The 16,227-nt window shown below is 39.3% G+C and overlaps 1 protein-coding gene across 2 annotated transcripts in view; it reads right to left on the bottom strand.

The window, feature by feature from the left end:
• The window catches only part of zwilch (zwilch kinetochore protein), a 53,109-nt gene that overhangs the window by 16,720 nt on the left and 20,162 nt on the right, over window positions 1-16,227 (bottom strand). For both annotated transcript variants that reach the window (XM_078427072.1, XM_078427073.1), the window contains 9 exons: window positions 14,087-14,158; window positions 11,774-11,867; window positions 11,032-11,087; window positions 5,857-5,965; window positions 4,166-4,245; window positions 3,498-3,654; window positions 2,981-3,009; window positions 2,746-2,882; window positions 993-1,088 (listed from right to left, as the gene is read on the bottom strand). In XM_078427072.1, coding sequence (XP_078283198.1) covers window positions 993-1,088; window positions 2,746-2,882; window positions 2,981-3,009; window positions 3,498-3,654; window positions 4,166-4,245; window positions 5,857-5,965; window positions 11,032-11,087; window positions 11,774-11,867; window positions 14,087-14,158 — 830 coding nt within the window. The remainder of the gene's footprint in view (window positions 1-992; window positions 1,089-2,745; window positions 2,883-2,980; window positions 3,010-3,497; window positions 3,655-4,165; window positions 4,246-5,856; window positions 5,966-11,031; window positions 11,088-11,773; window positions 11,868-14,086; window positions 14,159-16,227) is intronic.

Below are 16,227 nucleotides of genomic sequence, written 5' to 3'. Positions count from 1 at the left end.
TCATCCTCTACAATAATCCTCAACACTGGTGCCCCGCAAGAATGCGTTCTCAGTCCCCTTCCTCACACACCCACGACTGTGCAGCCAAATACAAATCCAACTCAATTTACAAATTTGCAGATGACACTACTAGAGTGGGCCGAATATCAAATAATGACGAGACAGAGTACGGGAGGGAGATTGAGAAACTCGTAACCTGGTGCCAAGACAATAACCTTTCCCTGAATGTCAGCAAGACAAAGGAGATTGTGATTAATTTCAGTAAACGAAGCAGTACACATACCCCGATGTACATGGATGGAACCAAGTTCCTAGGAGTAAATATCACCAACAACTTGTTTGGAAGTTTGGCATATCCCCAACAACTCTCACCCCAACTTCTACAATTGGTCCGTATAAAGCATTTTATCGGGATGCATCACAGATAGTTTGGGAACAGAAATTCGGGATGCATCACATGCATATAGTTCGGGATGCATCACAGTATATTTTGGGATCCAAGACTGCAAGAAATTGTGGAATTGTAGAGAATTGTGGACACAGCCCAGAACATCACACAAATCAACCTCCCTTCCATTGACTCCATCTACACCAGCATAATCAAGGACCAGTCACACCCCAGTCATTCCCTCTTCTCCCCTCTCCCATCAGGTAAGAGGTACATGTGTGAAAACACATACCTTCAGATTCAGACACAGTTTCTTCCCAGCTGTTACAGGCAACTGAACCATCCTATCACCAACTAGAAAGCAGTCCTGACCTACCATCTACCTCATTGGAGACCCTCTTACTATCTTTAATCGGACTTTACTGGAGTTTACCTCGCACTAAACATTCTTCCCTTTATCTGTATATTGGAGCCGGCTTGATGGTAATCATATACAGTCTTTAAGCTGACTGGATAGCACGCAACAAAAAAGCTTTTCAATGTACCGTGGCAAAAAACTAAATTAAACCAAATTAACAGCATACACATTTCATTTTTGCCTTACTTTTCATAGAAAGCATTGATGGCACTGGGTCTGATTGGCAACTGGAAAACATGTTGTTCATCTAGTGGATTGTCTTTGTAGTATCTAGAACAGGACCTGTTGTAAAGAAACCAAGGAGAAGTAATATAATATATTTTTTGTAAAGACAAAAGATACTATCACCAAAGAAAATAAATTTACAATAAAAATTTATATATTAAATCCTCCAACTCCAAAGTATACTATTGATTTCCATTATCAATCAAAACTCCCTAATTTTAGTGCATTACAAATCTAACATTAACCCTTCATTCAGCTCATTATCTCAATTGTTTTAAATCAAGGCAATCAGAAACCAAGGTTAACGACCTTCCCCATTCTCTTCTTCCTTCACTGTGTATGCCTCTCTCTTCCTTTCCCTTTGCATCCTTATCACCTTCAAAATGAGATGAACACTGTATAATCTAATCATTTCCAGATACTCAATTTATTAATTCTCTAAATTTTTGCACAATGTAAAATTCCCATTTCAGACACATCTTAGATACCCACCAATTTTCATTTACTTTAAAATGTATTGATTGTGAAAAGCAACCTTTTAATGTAATGAACATATTTGTATTTATTTTCTATATTTCACACTTTTTATAAAGATTGCAGCATTGCAACGAAATATTCTTGTCTGTGCCTCCACAATCTAAATTTTTGTTGGAAAACCAACTCTTCCTAAAACAAAGAGGATAGACACAAAATGCTGGAGTAATTCAGCGGGACACTCAGCATCTCTGGAGAAAATTTCTGCACAATGTTCGGTTTAGCTCTTAGGGCTAAAGGAATCAAGGGATATGGGGAAAAAGCAGGAACGGGGTACTGATTTTAGATGATCAACCATGATCATATTGAATGGCAGGGCTGGCTCGAATGACCTACTCCTGCACCTATTTTTCTATGTTGCTATGAAAAGGAATAGGTGATATGTCACGTCGTGACCCTTCTTCAAGAACGGTCTCGAGCCAAAATATCACCTATTCATTTTCTCCAGAGATGCTTCATGTCCCGCTGAGTTACTCCAGCATTTTTGGCTATCTTCAGTGTAAACAAGCATCTGCAATTCCTTCCTACACATCTCCAAGTCATCTTTAAGAATTAGTATAACAAAGATCAAATGGAAAAAGATTAAGAATGATGGAGGAAAGATAGCTGATAGAAAGAGTTGAAGGGGATGGATGGAGTAAAAATAAAAAGTGATAAGTGGATCCAGATGAAGAGTTGATTGGCAGATAAGTCAGATAGCGGAGAGGACAGTGAAGATAGTAGCCAAGACTTGAGATGAAGGGGACAAGACAAAAGGGTGCAAATGGTGGAATCTAATAAGGAAGGGGAGTAAATTGTAGAATCAGAGGGAGGGATGGTGGGTAGAAGGAAATGGAGAGGTTAAGGGGTGGGGAGGGTGTGGAGAAGAAAAATGGGGTATCTTCTATCTCCTCTCTCGTTCATCAGTCTGAAGCTTTGTCTGTCCATTTTCCTCCACAGATGCCGCCTGACCAGTTTGTTGTTAGCACAAGATTCTAGCATCCACAGTCTCATTTCTCCATTTATAGGACACTGTTCAATTAAAAACATATTCTAGAATTGAAGGGACTTCTAAAGGAATAGATCTTTACAAGCAAAGGATGTGGGGTTTTTTTTGCAAGTCTGCAATCTTTGTTGTAACAACAAGACCATTATTTACATAGAAATTTTAATTAAAAAGGGTGCTTTTCAAAATACTCACTGTGTCAACGCAAAGAGATTTTCGTGGTTCAAAGTGAGAAAAGCACTGCAACTCACTACCAGCTCAAGCATGTGATGGAGCTTATGGAGACGGAGCACCTGATCTTCTAAACTTACAGTGGAATTCACAAAGTAGTCCTGCAGAATAGCATCAAGTGTCAATAAAGGCTAAATTATTAGACAGGAAATAACATTTAATTGAGTCGCAATTTATAAACATTATTCATTGTCCTTACCAAGTAATTCAAAGTAGTGAGTTCTTGACCTAGAAGAAAATAATTTGTCAATAACTATTTCCATTGAACAAAAAAAATTACATTCATATTTTTGGAGTGTGGAAGAGACATGCAGGGCTTGCAGTTACTACTGCCTTGCCCCCCCCCCCCCCCCCCCAACATCACATTGTATACAATTAACCCTCTCATTAAATCGGTTCTAAAGCCTTGGGGGAGGAGTGCTCATGTCATTGACCAGACTTTCCAGATTTCCTTTCCTTATCACTCTTACTCCTCTCCACTCTTTAAAGGTTTGCTGGAACTATTTGTCCTCAATTGATTCAGCAACAACGGAGGATTAGAATATACCCCATCATAATTAAACAGTGCCATATTACACAAACACTTCATGCCATCACACTACATCAGCCTCCCCTTGCACCTATTTTCTATGTTTTTGTAGGTGGAAGAGGGGTATAGACATTTCCAAACATAACGTGTTATTAATATTTTAGTTACAAATGTCTGGAACACCTACCGATAAAATAATTTATGTAATCCCTCCGCAATTTATCCAAACCTATCTCCAAAAGCATTCGTATAGCAGTTAGTCCATTAATAGAGACAGCAGGCATAGCGTATTGGTAGGACTTTTGGATTAATTTGCTGAGAGAACTGTTGCTCCCTCGGTGAATCTGAAAATTGATCAGAAATTGTTCAGTGCTCAATTACAGTAAGCATATTGTAAGAGTTACACCTAGCTACAAAATTTGTGAAAACAATTTGAGAAATGATTCTATCTTAACAGGTGTACTTCTGGAATACCTGTATAACTACAACAATTTGGATGGTTTGGCCCTGAGCACATAAATGACACTGTACAGAAATCAGTCAGAAGGCACTAATTGGAAGTAATGTGGCCTCTACCCTTAGCTCTAAATATTGTCAGATACAAGTACTCTGCAGGTAGTACCAATAATAAATCACACTACCTCCAAATACCCAATTGCTCTGTCACACCAAAATCGACAGTCTAATGCCCTAGCATTAATCACCAAACAATGAAATAAAATTATAAATCAAATTTTAACTGATCCTGCATTAGAGTATCTTCCAAAACTTCCAAATCTTAAAAGCAATATATTTTTTATATATATATTTCAGTTAACATTTTAACAAACATTAAAATATGAGTTTTCTCCATACCCATGGTTGAATATCCTTGCATTTTAAGTGCTGGATAACTAGCGTTAAGCAATCTACCACATCTCGGTACGAAGAAACAGCTAAAAAAAAGAAAAAAGTGTAAAACTCAAAGAAAGGAAGACCAGGCTAACAAGAGGAGTAGAAAGCACAGGAGGTGTTCCAACAGCATAGTCCTTTTTAAAGGCACTGATAGAAAGCTTTCACTATAACTATCAAGTAACCTCCCCTTTGCTCTCCACAGATGCTGTCTGACTTGATTAGTATATTCAACACTCTGGTTTTAGGACAAGAGAAAGCTACTTGATCACCTGCTCCGTTTTCACTTAAATCTACATTCATTGCAATATATTTCAATACTTTCTACTTTTCGCAAAATGCTTACATTTTTAACAATTATTGAACCAGATTCTAATTATTTCATGAATACTGTCCACAAGTAAGCAAATCTTCTGAGGGCGACCACATGTATTCATTGTGCATCTTTCTTGGCATGACACCAGGAGAGAGTGAGCATTCATTCCATTCTCTGATATCCTGAATACTCTATCAAACCTCTGTAGGTGTATGGTAGAAAATACACTGATTGATTGCATTAGGGCATGTTTGGTCACTCAAACGCCCAAGAATGAAGGAGGTTGCAGAAAGTGGAGATCACTGCTGTATTTTTCTGTTGATCACAGGTATTGACCTCACTACCATCAAAAGGATGCCACTGACGGCTGTGGAAGCCAAGTCAGTGGATTGATTAGTAAAGGTGTCAGGGGTTATGGGGGGAAGGCAGGAGAATGGGGTTGAGAGGGAAAGATAGATCAGCCATGATTGGATGTTGGAGTAGAAGATGGTCCAAATGGCCTAATTCTGCTCCCAGAACATATTAACATGATGTTCCAGAGGCGCTTCCTCAAGGCAGCTGCAAATGTCATCAAAGATGTCACCAAACCACCCTGGCCATGCTCTCATCTCACTACCAACTTGGGAAATGTCTATTCATATGCAAGTTCCCCACTGTAATTAAACGGACACTGTTGTCTTTTAGAACTAAGCTTAGGTTCACAACAGGAGGCCACTAAGGAGATTTGATTTGGAAATTGATAAGGCAATCTCGCTATTGACATTTGTAATATGCTTTAGGAAACAATGATACTTTAAGGCCATCGAAACTCGTCGCTGGATGTGCGATATTCTGATTCTGTTTCATTGATCATTGTAACGACAAGGGAAGACAATATATAAATGTTGTGGATGCACTTCCTCAAGGCAGCTGCAAATGTCATCAAAGATGTCACCAAACCACCCTGGCCATGCACTCATCTCGCTGCCAACTTGGGAAATGTGGTTCAGGAGCCTGAGAACAGTTAATTCTAAGTACAAAACAGCTTCTTCCCAGCAACCATCAGGCTCTGCATCCAGTACCTCAGCAACAGCTACTATGGATTTTGTTTGGGTTGCGCGATTATGGTCTGGTTGCATAGTATTACTGATTATTTATTCTGTTATTGATTATTTTATATTTATTTGGTGTGTTCGTGTGTTAATGTGCCTGTAAAGCTGCAGCAAGTAAGAATTACATTGTTCTGTTCCCAGTGCTCTTGACTCTATCCAACATCAGTAAGTGGAATCTCTATATCACTATGCTCTCTTAATGGGAAAATCGAATCCACAGGAAGCATCTGTCCCGCGGGAATACATACTTTTCCTCATTCTAGTCCAAAGCTGCTCCGCAAAATCAAGATCTCCACGTTCAGGAGCAAATGACAAATGGATGGTTGATTCAACAGCAGCTGCAACACTTCTCAATTTCTGATGCAAAACAATAAAAATTAAATTAAAACAAAATCCTGGTCAAAAATCTATCGCTAGTACAGGTCCACTACCGATTTTTTAGCACCCTTGGTTCTAGACCTTTTCTGGATTATCCGTTTTGCCAGATCGAGACATCACAGCCTCTGAAAGGAATCCAACGGTACCGGAAAAGCCCATTTAGGCCGCCAAGGGGCTGAGATACAGCCCGCAGAGTCGGCCTTGGCTGGAGTTCCATAGCCCCGGCCGCAGGGGACAAATCTGATCTGCCAATTGGCTGTGGAAGTTGGATATGGGAACGGATCTACCAGCTCCAGCTGCGCCGGAGTTCCAGAGCCCCAGCCGCAGGGGGCAAATTCGACCGGCCGATCAAGTCTCGATGACGTTGAGATTGGCTGCCTCACCCGGCCTAGGCACTACATTTTCAGAGGGATTTCAAGGGCTCTCTCGCTATTTTGTCCAGATTAAGAAGGTGTCAGATCACCAGTGACCGGAAAATCGATGGCGGACCTGTATCTTCGATTTTTTGAATGATAGTATATTGTATTCCAGTCTAACCATGGTGCTGCTATCTTATTATGATACTAAATGTTGCAAACAGTTATTCACAGAAGAGATTTACCACAGAATCCTGCCAGCTCAAAACAAATTCCAAACATATGAAAATAATTTGCAAATTGACTAGTATCCAAAGTATTTACAGTACATAGAAACATGTTGGAAATATTTTTACAGACTTACACTAATGTTTTTCTAAACTTATTTTAAATTATTCTATTAAACCTTTTAAAATCTATGAAATGAATGAAGTTTAGATACCGAATTAAATAGTCTTTTGTAACCCATTTATATTGAACACCTTTAAACCTAAGTACAATAGAAACACAACATAGATTTAACATTCTATCTCCTCCGAAAAATAACAAAATATCTATGAATATCTCCCAGCATGAACATCCCTCACTTTGTAGAGGACAAAGAAAAGGAAACTGCTTCTATTTATAACTGAAATGTTTAGAAGGCATAAGCATACCACTTCAGGCATGTTATTTGTAAAATAATATCCATTGACAAAAATAAATCAAAACAGACTCAATCAATCAGTTGTCGTCTTTTTTGGTGCTAGGGGTGATGAGATTAACAGGTCATATTAAAATAGCTCGGCAAGTAACTACAATGAATTATGTAAATGGTTACACTATACATCTACATGTGCTGGTGGTGGAAGGAATTAATGTTGACAATGGCGGAGAAGGTGTCAATCAATTAAGCTGCTTTGTTCTGGATGGAGTGAAGCTGCTTGCCTGTTGTTACAATTTGCCTGTCGCCTGTTTTGTGGATTGAGTTCCATCATTCCTGAATTGTGCCTTGAGTTAGGGGAATGGCTAAGGAATATCAAGAGATAGAAACATAGAAAATAGTTGCAGGAGGAGGCCATTTGGTCCTTCGAGCCAGCACCGCCATTCATTGTGATCATGGCTGATCATCCACAATCAGTAACCCGTGCCTGCCGCTATCCTCTAGAGCTCTATCCAACTCTCTTTTAAATTCATCCAGTGAATTGGCCTCTACTGCCTTCTGTGGAAGAGATTTCCACAAATTCACAACTCTCTGGGTGAAAATGTTTTTTCTCATCTGTTTTAAATGGCCTCCCCGTAATTTTCTAGACTGTGGCCCCTGGTTCTGGACTCCTCCAACATTTGGTACAATTTTCCTGCATCTAGCCTGTCCAATACTTTTATCTAGTCCCCAGATGAGACATTTGCCACAGGATGCCACCTATTCTTAAATGTGTCTGGTCCAGTTGAGTTTCAGGCCATTGTGATCGACAAAAATGTTGATAAAGCACACAAGAAAAATAATACCATTGGATATCATGGGGAAGTGGTTACACGCTCTTATTCAATGATGTCGCAAATGGCACTGCCACTTTTCAGATCATGGCTGAATATTATCTAGGTCTTGGTACATGGACTGATTTATTTACTGAGGAGATATGAAGGGAATTGAAGATTGTGTAGTCAGTGAACATATCCACTTCTGAACGTATGGTGGAAGAAAGGTCATTGATGAAGCAACTGAAAACGATTGGGCTTGGGAAGATTATCCTGGGAAATTCCTGCAATTATGTCTTATGATCGATTTACAACTGCCAGAATGATATTTCGTTGTGGAAGATATAACTCCAATGACTGGTGCGGTTGCATCTTGATGCCTGTTTGGTTTTACCAGGGCACCTTCATGTATCACTCAGTCACATTTTGCCTTGAGATCAAGACTGGTCACTCGAAATTCACTTCTGGAATTAAAAGACCCAGCCTTTCCAGCTTCACCTTACAACGCAAACATTCCAGACTGGGAAACAACCTTGGAAAACGTTTAAAGTACCATTTTCAGTTTGATGACATCTTTCCTTTAGCGGGATGACTGAAACAGTGTGCCAAACGTGGCCATACCAACATTTTGTATCCTAATATGACATCCCATGTCCTGTACTCAATACACTACCCAAAGAGGGCAGGCATGCCTAATGCCTCCTTTGCCATCCTGTCTACCTGTGGTGACACTTTCATGGAACTGTGTACATGCACCCCTGGGTCTCTTTGTTCTGCAACTCTCCCCAGGTCCATACCATTTTTATGCATGAACTGTTGTTGTATGTCTTACCAAAACACAACACCTCACATTTATCCAAATTAAACTCCATCTGCCATTCCTCACCCTATTGGAACGGTCAATCGAGACCCTGTTGTAATGGTAGACAACCTTCTTCACTGTCCACTTTACAATCAGATACAAGGATAGAAAAGGTTTGGAGAGATGTAGACCAAACGCTGGCAGGTGGGATTAGTATAGATGGTGCACTTTGGTCGGCATGGACAAGCTGGGTCGTGGGGCCTGTTTCTGTGTTGTATGATTCTAAGACGAACAATTTTGTTGTCATTCAAAAATTCACTAGACGTGTCACCTACATTCACATCTACATCATTAATATAAATAACAGTGGACTCAGAACAAATTCCTATGGTACGCCACTTATAGGCCAACAGTGTGAAAACAACCCTCTACAACCATGCTGTGTCTCCTACCTTCAATCAGTTTTGTGTCAAATTGGTTAGCTTGGCCTGGATCCCATGTAACCTAACATTCCAGACCAGTTAAATTTATGAGACATGATATCCCATGCACAAAGCCATGCTGACTATCACTAATCAGTCCTTGCCTTTCCAATTGCATATTGATCCTGTCTCTGAGAATCCTTCAATAACTTACCCACCATTGATGCAGAGCTCATTGGTCTGTTCTCAGGGTTTTACTTTGCAGCCTTTCTTACCTAAAGGAAAAATATTAGTCACCCTCCAGTCTTCTGGCTCCTCACCCTTGGCTATCAATGATAGAAATATCACTGCTGAAGGCCTCATAATTTCTTGCTTTGCATTTCATAATGTCCTAGGATGCACTTGAACAGGTCCCTAGGATTTATCCATGTGTTCTTAAACCTCCAGCACCTCCTCTTCTGTAATATGGACTCTCTTTGATATTATTATTAATTTCCCAGAGTTCCCTAAAATCTATATCCTTCACCACAGTAAAGAGAGCAGCACAGTGGCACAGCGATAGAGTCGCTGTCTTACGGTGCCATAGAACCGGGTTCGATCCTGACTATGAGTGCTGTCTGTTGGGAGTTTACGTTTTCCCTGTGATCGCGTGGGTTTTCTCCAGGTGCTCCAGTTTCCTCCCACGTTCCAAAGACGTGCAGGTTTGTAGGTTAATTGGCTTCTGTACATTGTCCCCAGAGTGTAGAATAGAACTAATGTAAGGATGATCATTGGTTGGCGCGGACTCAGTGGGCCTGTTTTCACGCTCTATCTCTAAACTAAATTAAAAAATAAGATGAGAAATATTCATTTAACACCTTGCCCAGCTCCTATGGCTCCATGTACAGATTACCTCGTTGATCATTAAGTGGCCCTATTCTCTCCCTAGAATACACTTTAGAACCTCTATCTCATGTCCCCTTTTTGCCCTCCTGATTTCCCTCTTAAATGTATTATCAAACACTATCTCCATTCTCCTTAAGAGATTAATTTGATCCCAGCTGCCTAGCATCTATACATTTATGAAAATGGTAGATCCGGAGAAGATTGAACTAACAGGGCTCACTCGTACAAGATAAGGGACAATGTACTCTGTATTAGTCCTCAGGTAACTATAATCAGACACGCAGGCCTGAGATATTATTGTGCTACATGGGGAATGTGGTCAAACATAAGGAGGCAGTAGCAGAGCTATTCCCATGATGATCCAGAGGCCTTGTCTGCAGCAGAGGAATACACAAATTATGAGACCACCAAAATGGCCAATAAGGCATAAAGTTCTGCCGAGCACTAGCCCACTCAAGAATGATATTCTATACAAAACATTAAAGACTTATGAAGGTCCATTTTTATCTCACCACAGTAACTGCAACTGTGCGGATAAGGAAAAAAAACAAATGATTATTACTGGAGATATCTTCATCGTTAAAGCAGCATCTGTGTTATTTTACTTAAAGCTAGCTCTGGAGTGTATTCCTTAGCAACAGAGGCATCGCCAGAAAACTCCCCAAGGATGTTCCCATGGTAATCAAGTGAATGATTAGAACAATGACAAGGCCTGTTCATGCGACTATCAGAAAAGTGGCTCTATTTGATGAGCAGATTAAGTAGGATTAATTATGTTAGCAGCAACTGATCACGTACTCATTTGCTCTTGAGTATCACATTGTCAATAAGTGGATGTCTGTGCAATAAATGAAGATGCTATAACTGATCTCCAAATGTGTATATTAATGTTATGCTTTGATTAATTGGGGAGAGTGTGTGGACCATGCCTGCTGAGGTAAGAAGGTTGATTGAAATAAATATGCTTCTGCTTGATCTAAGAGCTGATGTTCTGTAAGTGATACTTTTGCTCTATAACACAATCAGTTTTGCTTTTCCACAGAGCACTTTTAAAATAAAATTCAAAATTACATTTACCATGCCTAACCCCAGCAAAAGATTTCATTTATCCAAATATCATACCTCTGTGTCAATTCTCTTTGGCTGATGTTGAGAATCAGTGATTTGGTTCTTCAGGTCTGCGTCAGACATGAAATGCAAAAAAGAATGATACCATGCTAAGATAAATAAGACAACACAAAAATCTATTCATGGAGGAAGGCAGTGTTTCCATGTTACACCACTGGCGTGCTGAAAGCTTCAGAAAGATTTTGAGAATTATTCAAGTACTTATTGAAAAGGAGAAATGGCAGATAATATTGAGGGAAAAAATCTCTGGAGCTTTCTAAACCATTTTACAAAGGGGACAGCTCTACTTTCATTCTCAACTTCCAAACTCATGCCCGTCCTGGGGGAATGAAACTTCAGCATACTGCACCATTTACAAAAATCATGGAAGAATGTTTCATTCCTCATTATCAATACCGCTCTGCTGTGTACATTGAAGATTACGTTTTTAGTTCAATTGCAATGGAATGTTTTGAAATTTATAGTATGCCAGTTGAGATATATATTATATATATATATATATATATATATCTCAACTGGCGTATTTTAAATGATTATATTATAGCTAGAGGATAAACCTAATCCGCAGTGTTCATTAGTATTATTAATACTATGTGGCGAAGGGTAAATTGCCAAATTATCCATGGGCTTAATCACATAAACACTTCTCTTAAGATCTATTCAATTATACGTTCAAATCATTTAAAATATTTTACCAAATTACAGCAGATATTGCTCAAATATGAAAACTCTGTACCTTCGATTAATTCTTTCACAATTTCAACTGCAGATTTTTCTTCCAGAACCTCTGGCCACTCAGTTTCACCTGTTTTCAGACCTTCAGCTAAAACCTGTAACAAAGCACATGGGAAACAAGATTAACATGAGCTTTTCATATAGTTGAATACAATGTTTTCAAAGCAATATTTATTTTTTGCAATCCACCCTTTGTCTAGTTTTTTTTTTAAACACAATATTTTTTTCTAAAGTTTCTCCCTATTTATTTTTAACTAATTTATTTGTTTATCACATTGACTTTGTTCAAGTGCTGGTGCATCAAGTATCTAGGTAAGAAAATACAAGCAGTTACATGCAGAGAAACAGCTGGGAAAGCTGTGCCTAACACACCCTTTCTCCATAGGCGTGATAGGATAAAGATCAGAACCAGGAACAATAGTTGATTTTTTTTTCTCTATTGTTCTGACAAGGTATCCCACAGTTTCTCAACAGAATTCAGTCCAATGTCTCATTGTGTGTTCTACTGTATCTTGTATGAGATCTGAACCCAGAACCTTCCCTTTGGCATAAAAGCACTACCTACTTAGCCACACTGACATATTGGTCACAGTGGAAAGTTCAAGAATACAAGTTTGTTATGCAGGGGATTTAACATAGCTAAATTATTCCTTTTGTGAGCAACACAAACTACCATGCCTTACCAACATGAATATATTGGCATAAATGTTTAAAGATTTAATTCCAATATTAAATTCCACCGATTTTTTCTTACTACTTGCAGCATTCACAGCAACAACACTACCAGATATTAACGCTGATGACACAAAAGTGAGTGTTTTGCAGATAGTGAAGATGGTTGTGAAAGATTGCAGCAGGATCTGGATCGATTGGCCAGGAGGGTGGAGGAATGGTTGATAGAATTTAATATAGAGAAATGTGAGGTGTTGCATTTTGGGATGTCTAACAAGGGCAGAACCTACACAGTAAATGGTAGGCCTCTGGGGAGTGTTGTGAAGCAGAGGGATCTAGGAGTGTAGGTGCATAGTTCCTTGAAGGTCGAGTCGCAGGTAGATAAGGTGGTCAAAAAGGCTTTTGGCCCATTGGCCTTCATCAGTCAGAGTATTAAGTATAGAAGTTGGGACGTCATGTTGCAGTTGTATAAGATGTTGGTGACACCGCATTTAGAATATTGTGTTCAGTTCTGGGCACCATGTTATAAGAAATATATTATCAAGCTTGAAAGGGTTCAGAAAAGATTTACGAGGATGTTGCCAGGACTAGAGGGAGTGAGCTATAGGGAGAGGTTGAGTAGGCTGGGTCTCTATTCCTTGGAGCGCAGGAGGATGAGGGGTGATCTTTTCGAGGTGTACAAAATCATGAGAGGAATAGATCAGGTAGATGCACAGAGTCTTTTGCCCAGAGTGGAGGAATCGAGGACCAGAGGACATAGGTTCAAGGTGAAGGGGAAAAGATTTAATAGGAATCCGAGGGGTAATTTTTTCACACAGAGGGTAGTGGGTGTATGGAACAAGCTGCCACAGGAAGTAGTTGAGGCGGGGACTATTCCATCGTTTAAGAAACAGTTAAGACAGGTACATGGATAGGACAGGTTTTGAGGGATATGGACCAAGTGCCGGCAGGTGGGACGAGTGTAGCTGGGACATGTTGAGCCGAAGGGCCTGTTTCCACACTATATCACTCTATGACTATGACATCCGAGAACTATGCTGCTGGTACATAGTCTGTCAGATACAGGCTAAGGGCAGAAACGGATCTAGTTTATTCAACCACTCTCCATCCCTCTAAGCACCATGCCATCACCAACCACATTATATAATTGTGCTGCCACTGATAGTAAGAGGGCTATTGATACAGCTAACCAAAATTTCTGATTTGGTGGGAAATAATTAATTTAACAAGTGTAAATTTTCCAATTCTATAACTAACATACACCATCAATTAACTTTACTCTAACTATTTGTAGTAATAGTAAAGTCAAATTTTGATTCAACCAAATGAATAGCTTAAATTACTCATTATTTTTGTAGCTTTAAAAATAGAAGATTTTGTGCCAAAATCCACACACTCTCAAACTCAACCCTTCTAGAGAATCTCTCCTCAATATGCAAGATAATCATGTGTTACTTCATATAGTAAGAGTGTACAACATTGTTAAATGCAGCATATTAAGTCAATTTTGATAGTTTGTTCAGAACAAGAAATGTATTCAGGCTACAATTTGTTAGAACATGACAATTCAAATCTGCTCGTAAAAATCACACAAGAATATTAAAGAACACAAATGATTCTATTAGTTATTTGAAATACTTACAAGGAGAAATTCTAGTTCCTTATATATTTGATAAACGGGACTTCTCTGGTCTCCAGGTTCCATTTTGATATTCTAAATAAATCACAGATACAAGGAAACAGAAACCGTAACTGATGAGACAATTTTTTTTAATAGCGGTTAGTTTTGAAAGTGAGAATACAAGAACTCATTTAAAGTGCTCTTGGAAACTGATCAACACAATCTTACAGAAGACATTATGTACGGACATTAAAAAATCAACAAGACATTGCCAAACTATTTGTAGTAAAGGGAAAGGAGATTCCAGGATGAAGCTTCCACAAATCAATGTTCATTATATAGGATTTCATTTGGTGAGATATACTATAAAAATCAAATTTTGAAAGTCGATCCCAGATGAAAATCACAACCATCAAGTCGAGTCAAGTTTATTTGTCACATACACATACACTATGTGAAGTGAAATGAAAGTGGCAATGCCTGCGGATTGTGCACAAAAAAGAATTACAGTTACAGCATATAAATAAAGTTAATAAGGTTAATATAGAGAAGACAAAATTTAGTCCCTAGAGTTATAAAAGTTAACAGTCCTGATGGCCTGTGGGAAGAAACTCTGTCTCATCCTCTCTGTTTTCACAGCGTGACAGCAGAGGCGTTTGCCTGACCGTAGCATCTGGAACAGTCCATTGCTGGGATGGCAGGGGTCCCTCACAATCTTGCTTGCTCTGGATCTGCACCTCCTGATGTATAGGTCCTGCAGGGGGGCGAGTGTAGTTCCCATGGTGCATTCTGCCGAACGCACTACTCTCTGCAGGGCCATCCTGTCCTGGGCAGAGCTGTTCCCAAACCAGACTGTAATGTTGCCAGACAGGATGCTCTCTACAGCCCCAGAGTAGAAGCAATGAAGGATCCTCAGAGACACTCTGAATTTCCTCAGCTGTCTAAGGTGGTAAAGGCGCTGCTCTGCCTTACCCACCAGTGCGGCAATGTGCGTTGCCCATCTTACACTAACCTACAATTGGACAATGCACTTGGTGAAATGTGGTACTATTACAAATGTTTCCAAAGACACCATTATAAAATCATGCATTTATTTAAAATAACATTTAATTTCTCCCACCCCATCCTTATTTTCCTCAGGATGGATCCTAACTGCCAAACCTCTGATCATGACTTTTTCCATCTTATCCTCTAAGAATACAAGGGGTAAGACCAGGTCTGACCACCCCACTCCCTGCAAGAAACACAGAGCAGAGAGATGCTCAAACCTTGGGTCGACAGATCATGTGATCTAAACTAACGGGGTTTGGATAATCCACCACACACAAGGACACAATGTTGTCCAAGGTCAGAATGTACAAAATCGTCAAAAGTACAAATATTGATCACTGAGTAAGCGTCAGGGAGTGCAATGTGGTGCTGGAAACCCAAAATCCAGGAGTCGGGATAATTGGATTCAGATCAGGGTTTCTAGGGAAGGCTGGGATCAGCAGTAAAGGAAGATGGGGAGAAAAAGGAAATGAGTTAAACTTACCTTCCAGACATATACCCAGTAGCCCAGTAATATCAGAATTGAACTAAAGCTGAAGCAGGTCACAAACCTATCGTCAACATTTTATTTCAGCACAAAGTCTCCCAGGGCTATGGAAGACGACTTAATGCAAATTCTCTCATAAATGTTTCAAGAATTTTTCAAGAAGGAAAGCTGGTTAGAGCAATGCAAAAATCTTCAGGAGTTATGAACAGAGGAGCAGCTAGTTAATTTAAAATCAAAAGTCTTCAAAACAAAACATCTGTTCATATACAAGTTCCCCACTGTAATTAAACAGACACTAGTTGTCTTTTAAAACTAAGCTGAGGTTCAAAACTGGAGGCCACTAAGGAGATTTGATTTGGAAATTGACAAGGCAATCTCGCTATTGGCATTTGTAATATGCTTTATCAAACAATGATACTTTAAGGCCATCCAAAAGTCGCTGGATGTGTGATATTCCGATTCTGGATTATTTTAACAATAAATAAATGTTCATATTAATCAGCCTACATTGAAATTGTTTGTTTCCGTATAATGTAAAAATCAGTTTATGGAAAGTCTCATGAACGAACCTTTATGTGATCTGGAGATCTGCCTCTATGCAGGTACAAGTGCAAGGCAGATATTT

This window comes from Rhinoraja longicauda, chromosome 33, assembly GCF_053455715.1.
Source record: "Rhinoraja longicauda isolate Sanriku21f chromosome 33, sRhiLon1.1, whole genome shotgun sequence".
Classification (NCBI taxonomy): Eukaryota; Metazoa; Chordata; class Chondrichthyes; order Rajiformes; family Arhynchobatidae; genus Rhinoraja; species Rhinoraja longicauda.
Note: the sequence above shows the minus strand (reverse complement) of the source record. Positions and strands in the feature narration are given on the sequence as shown.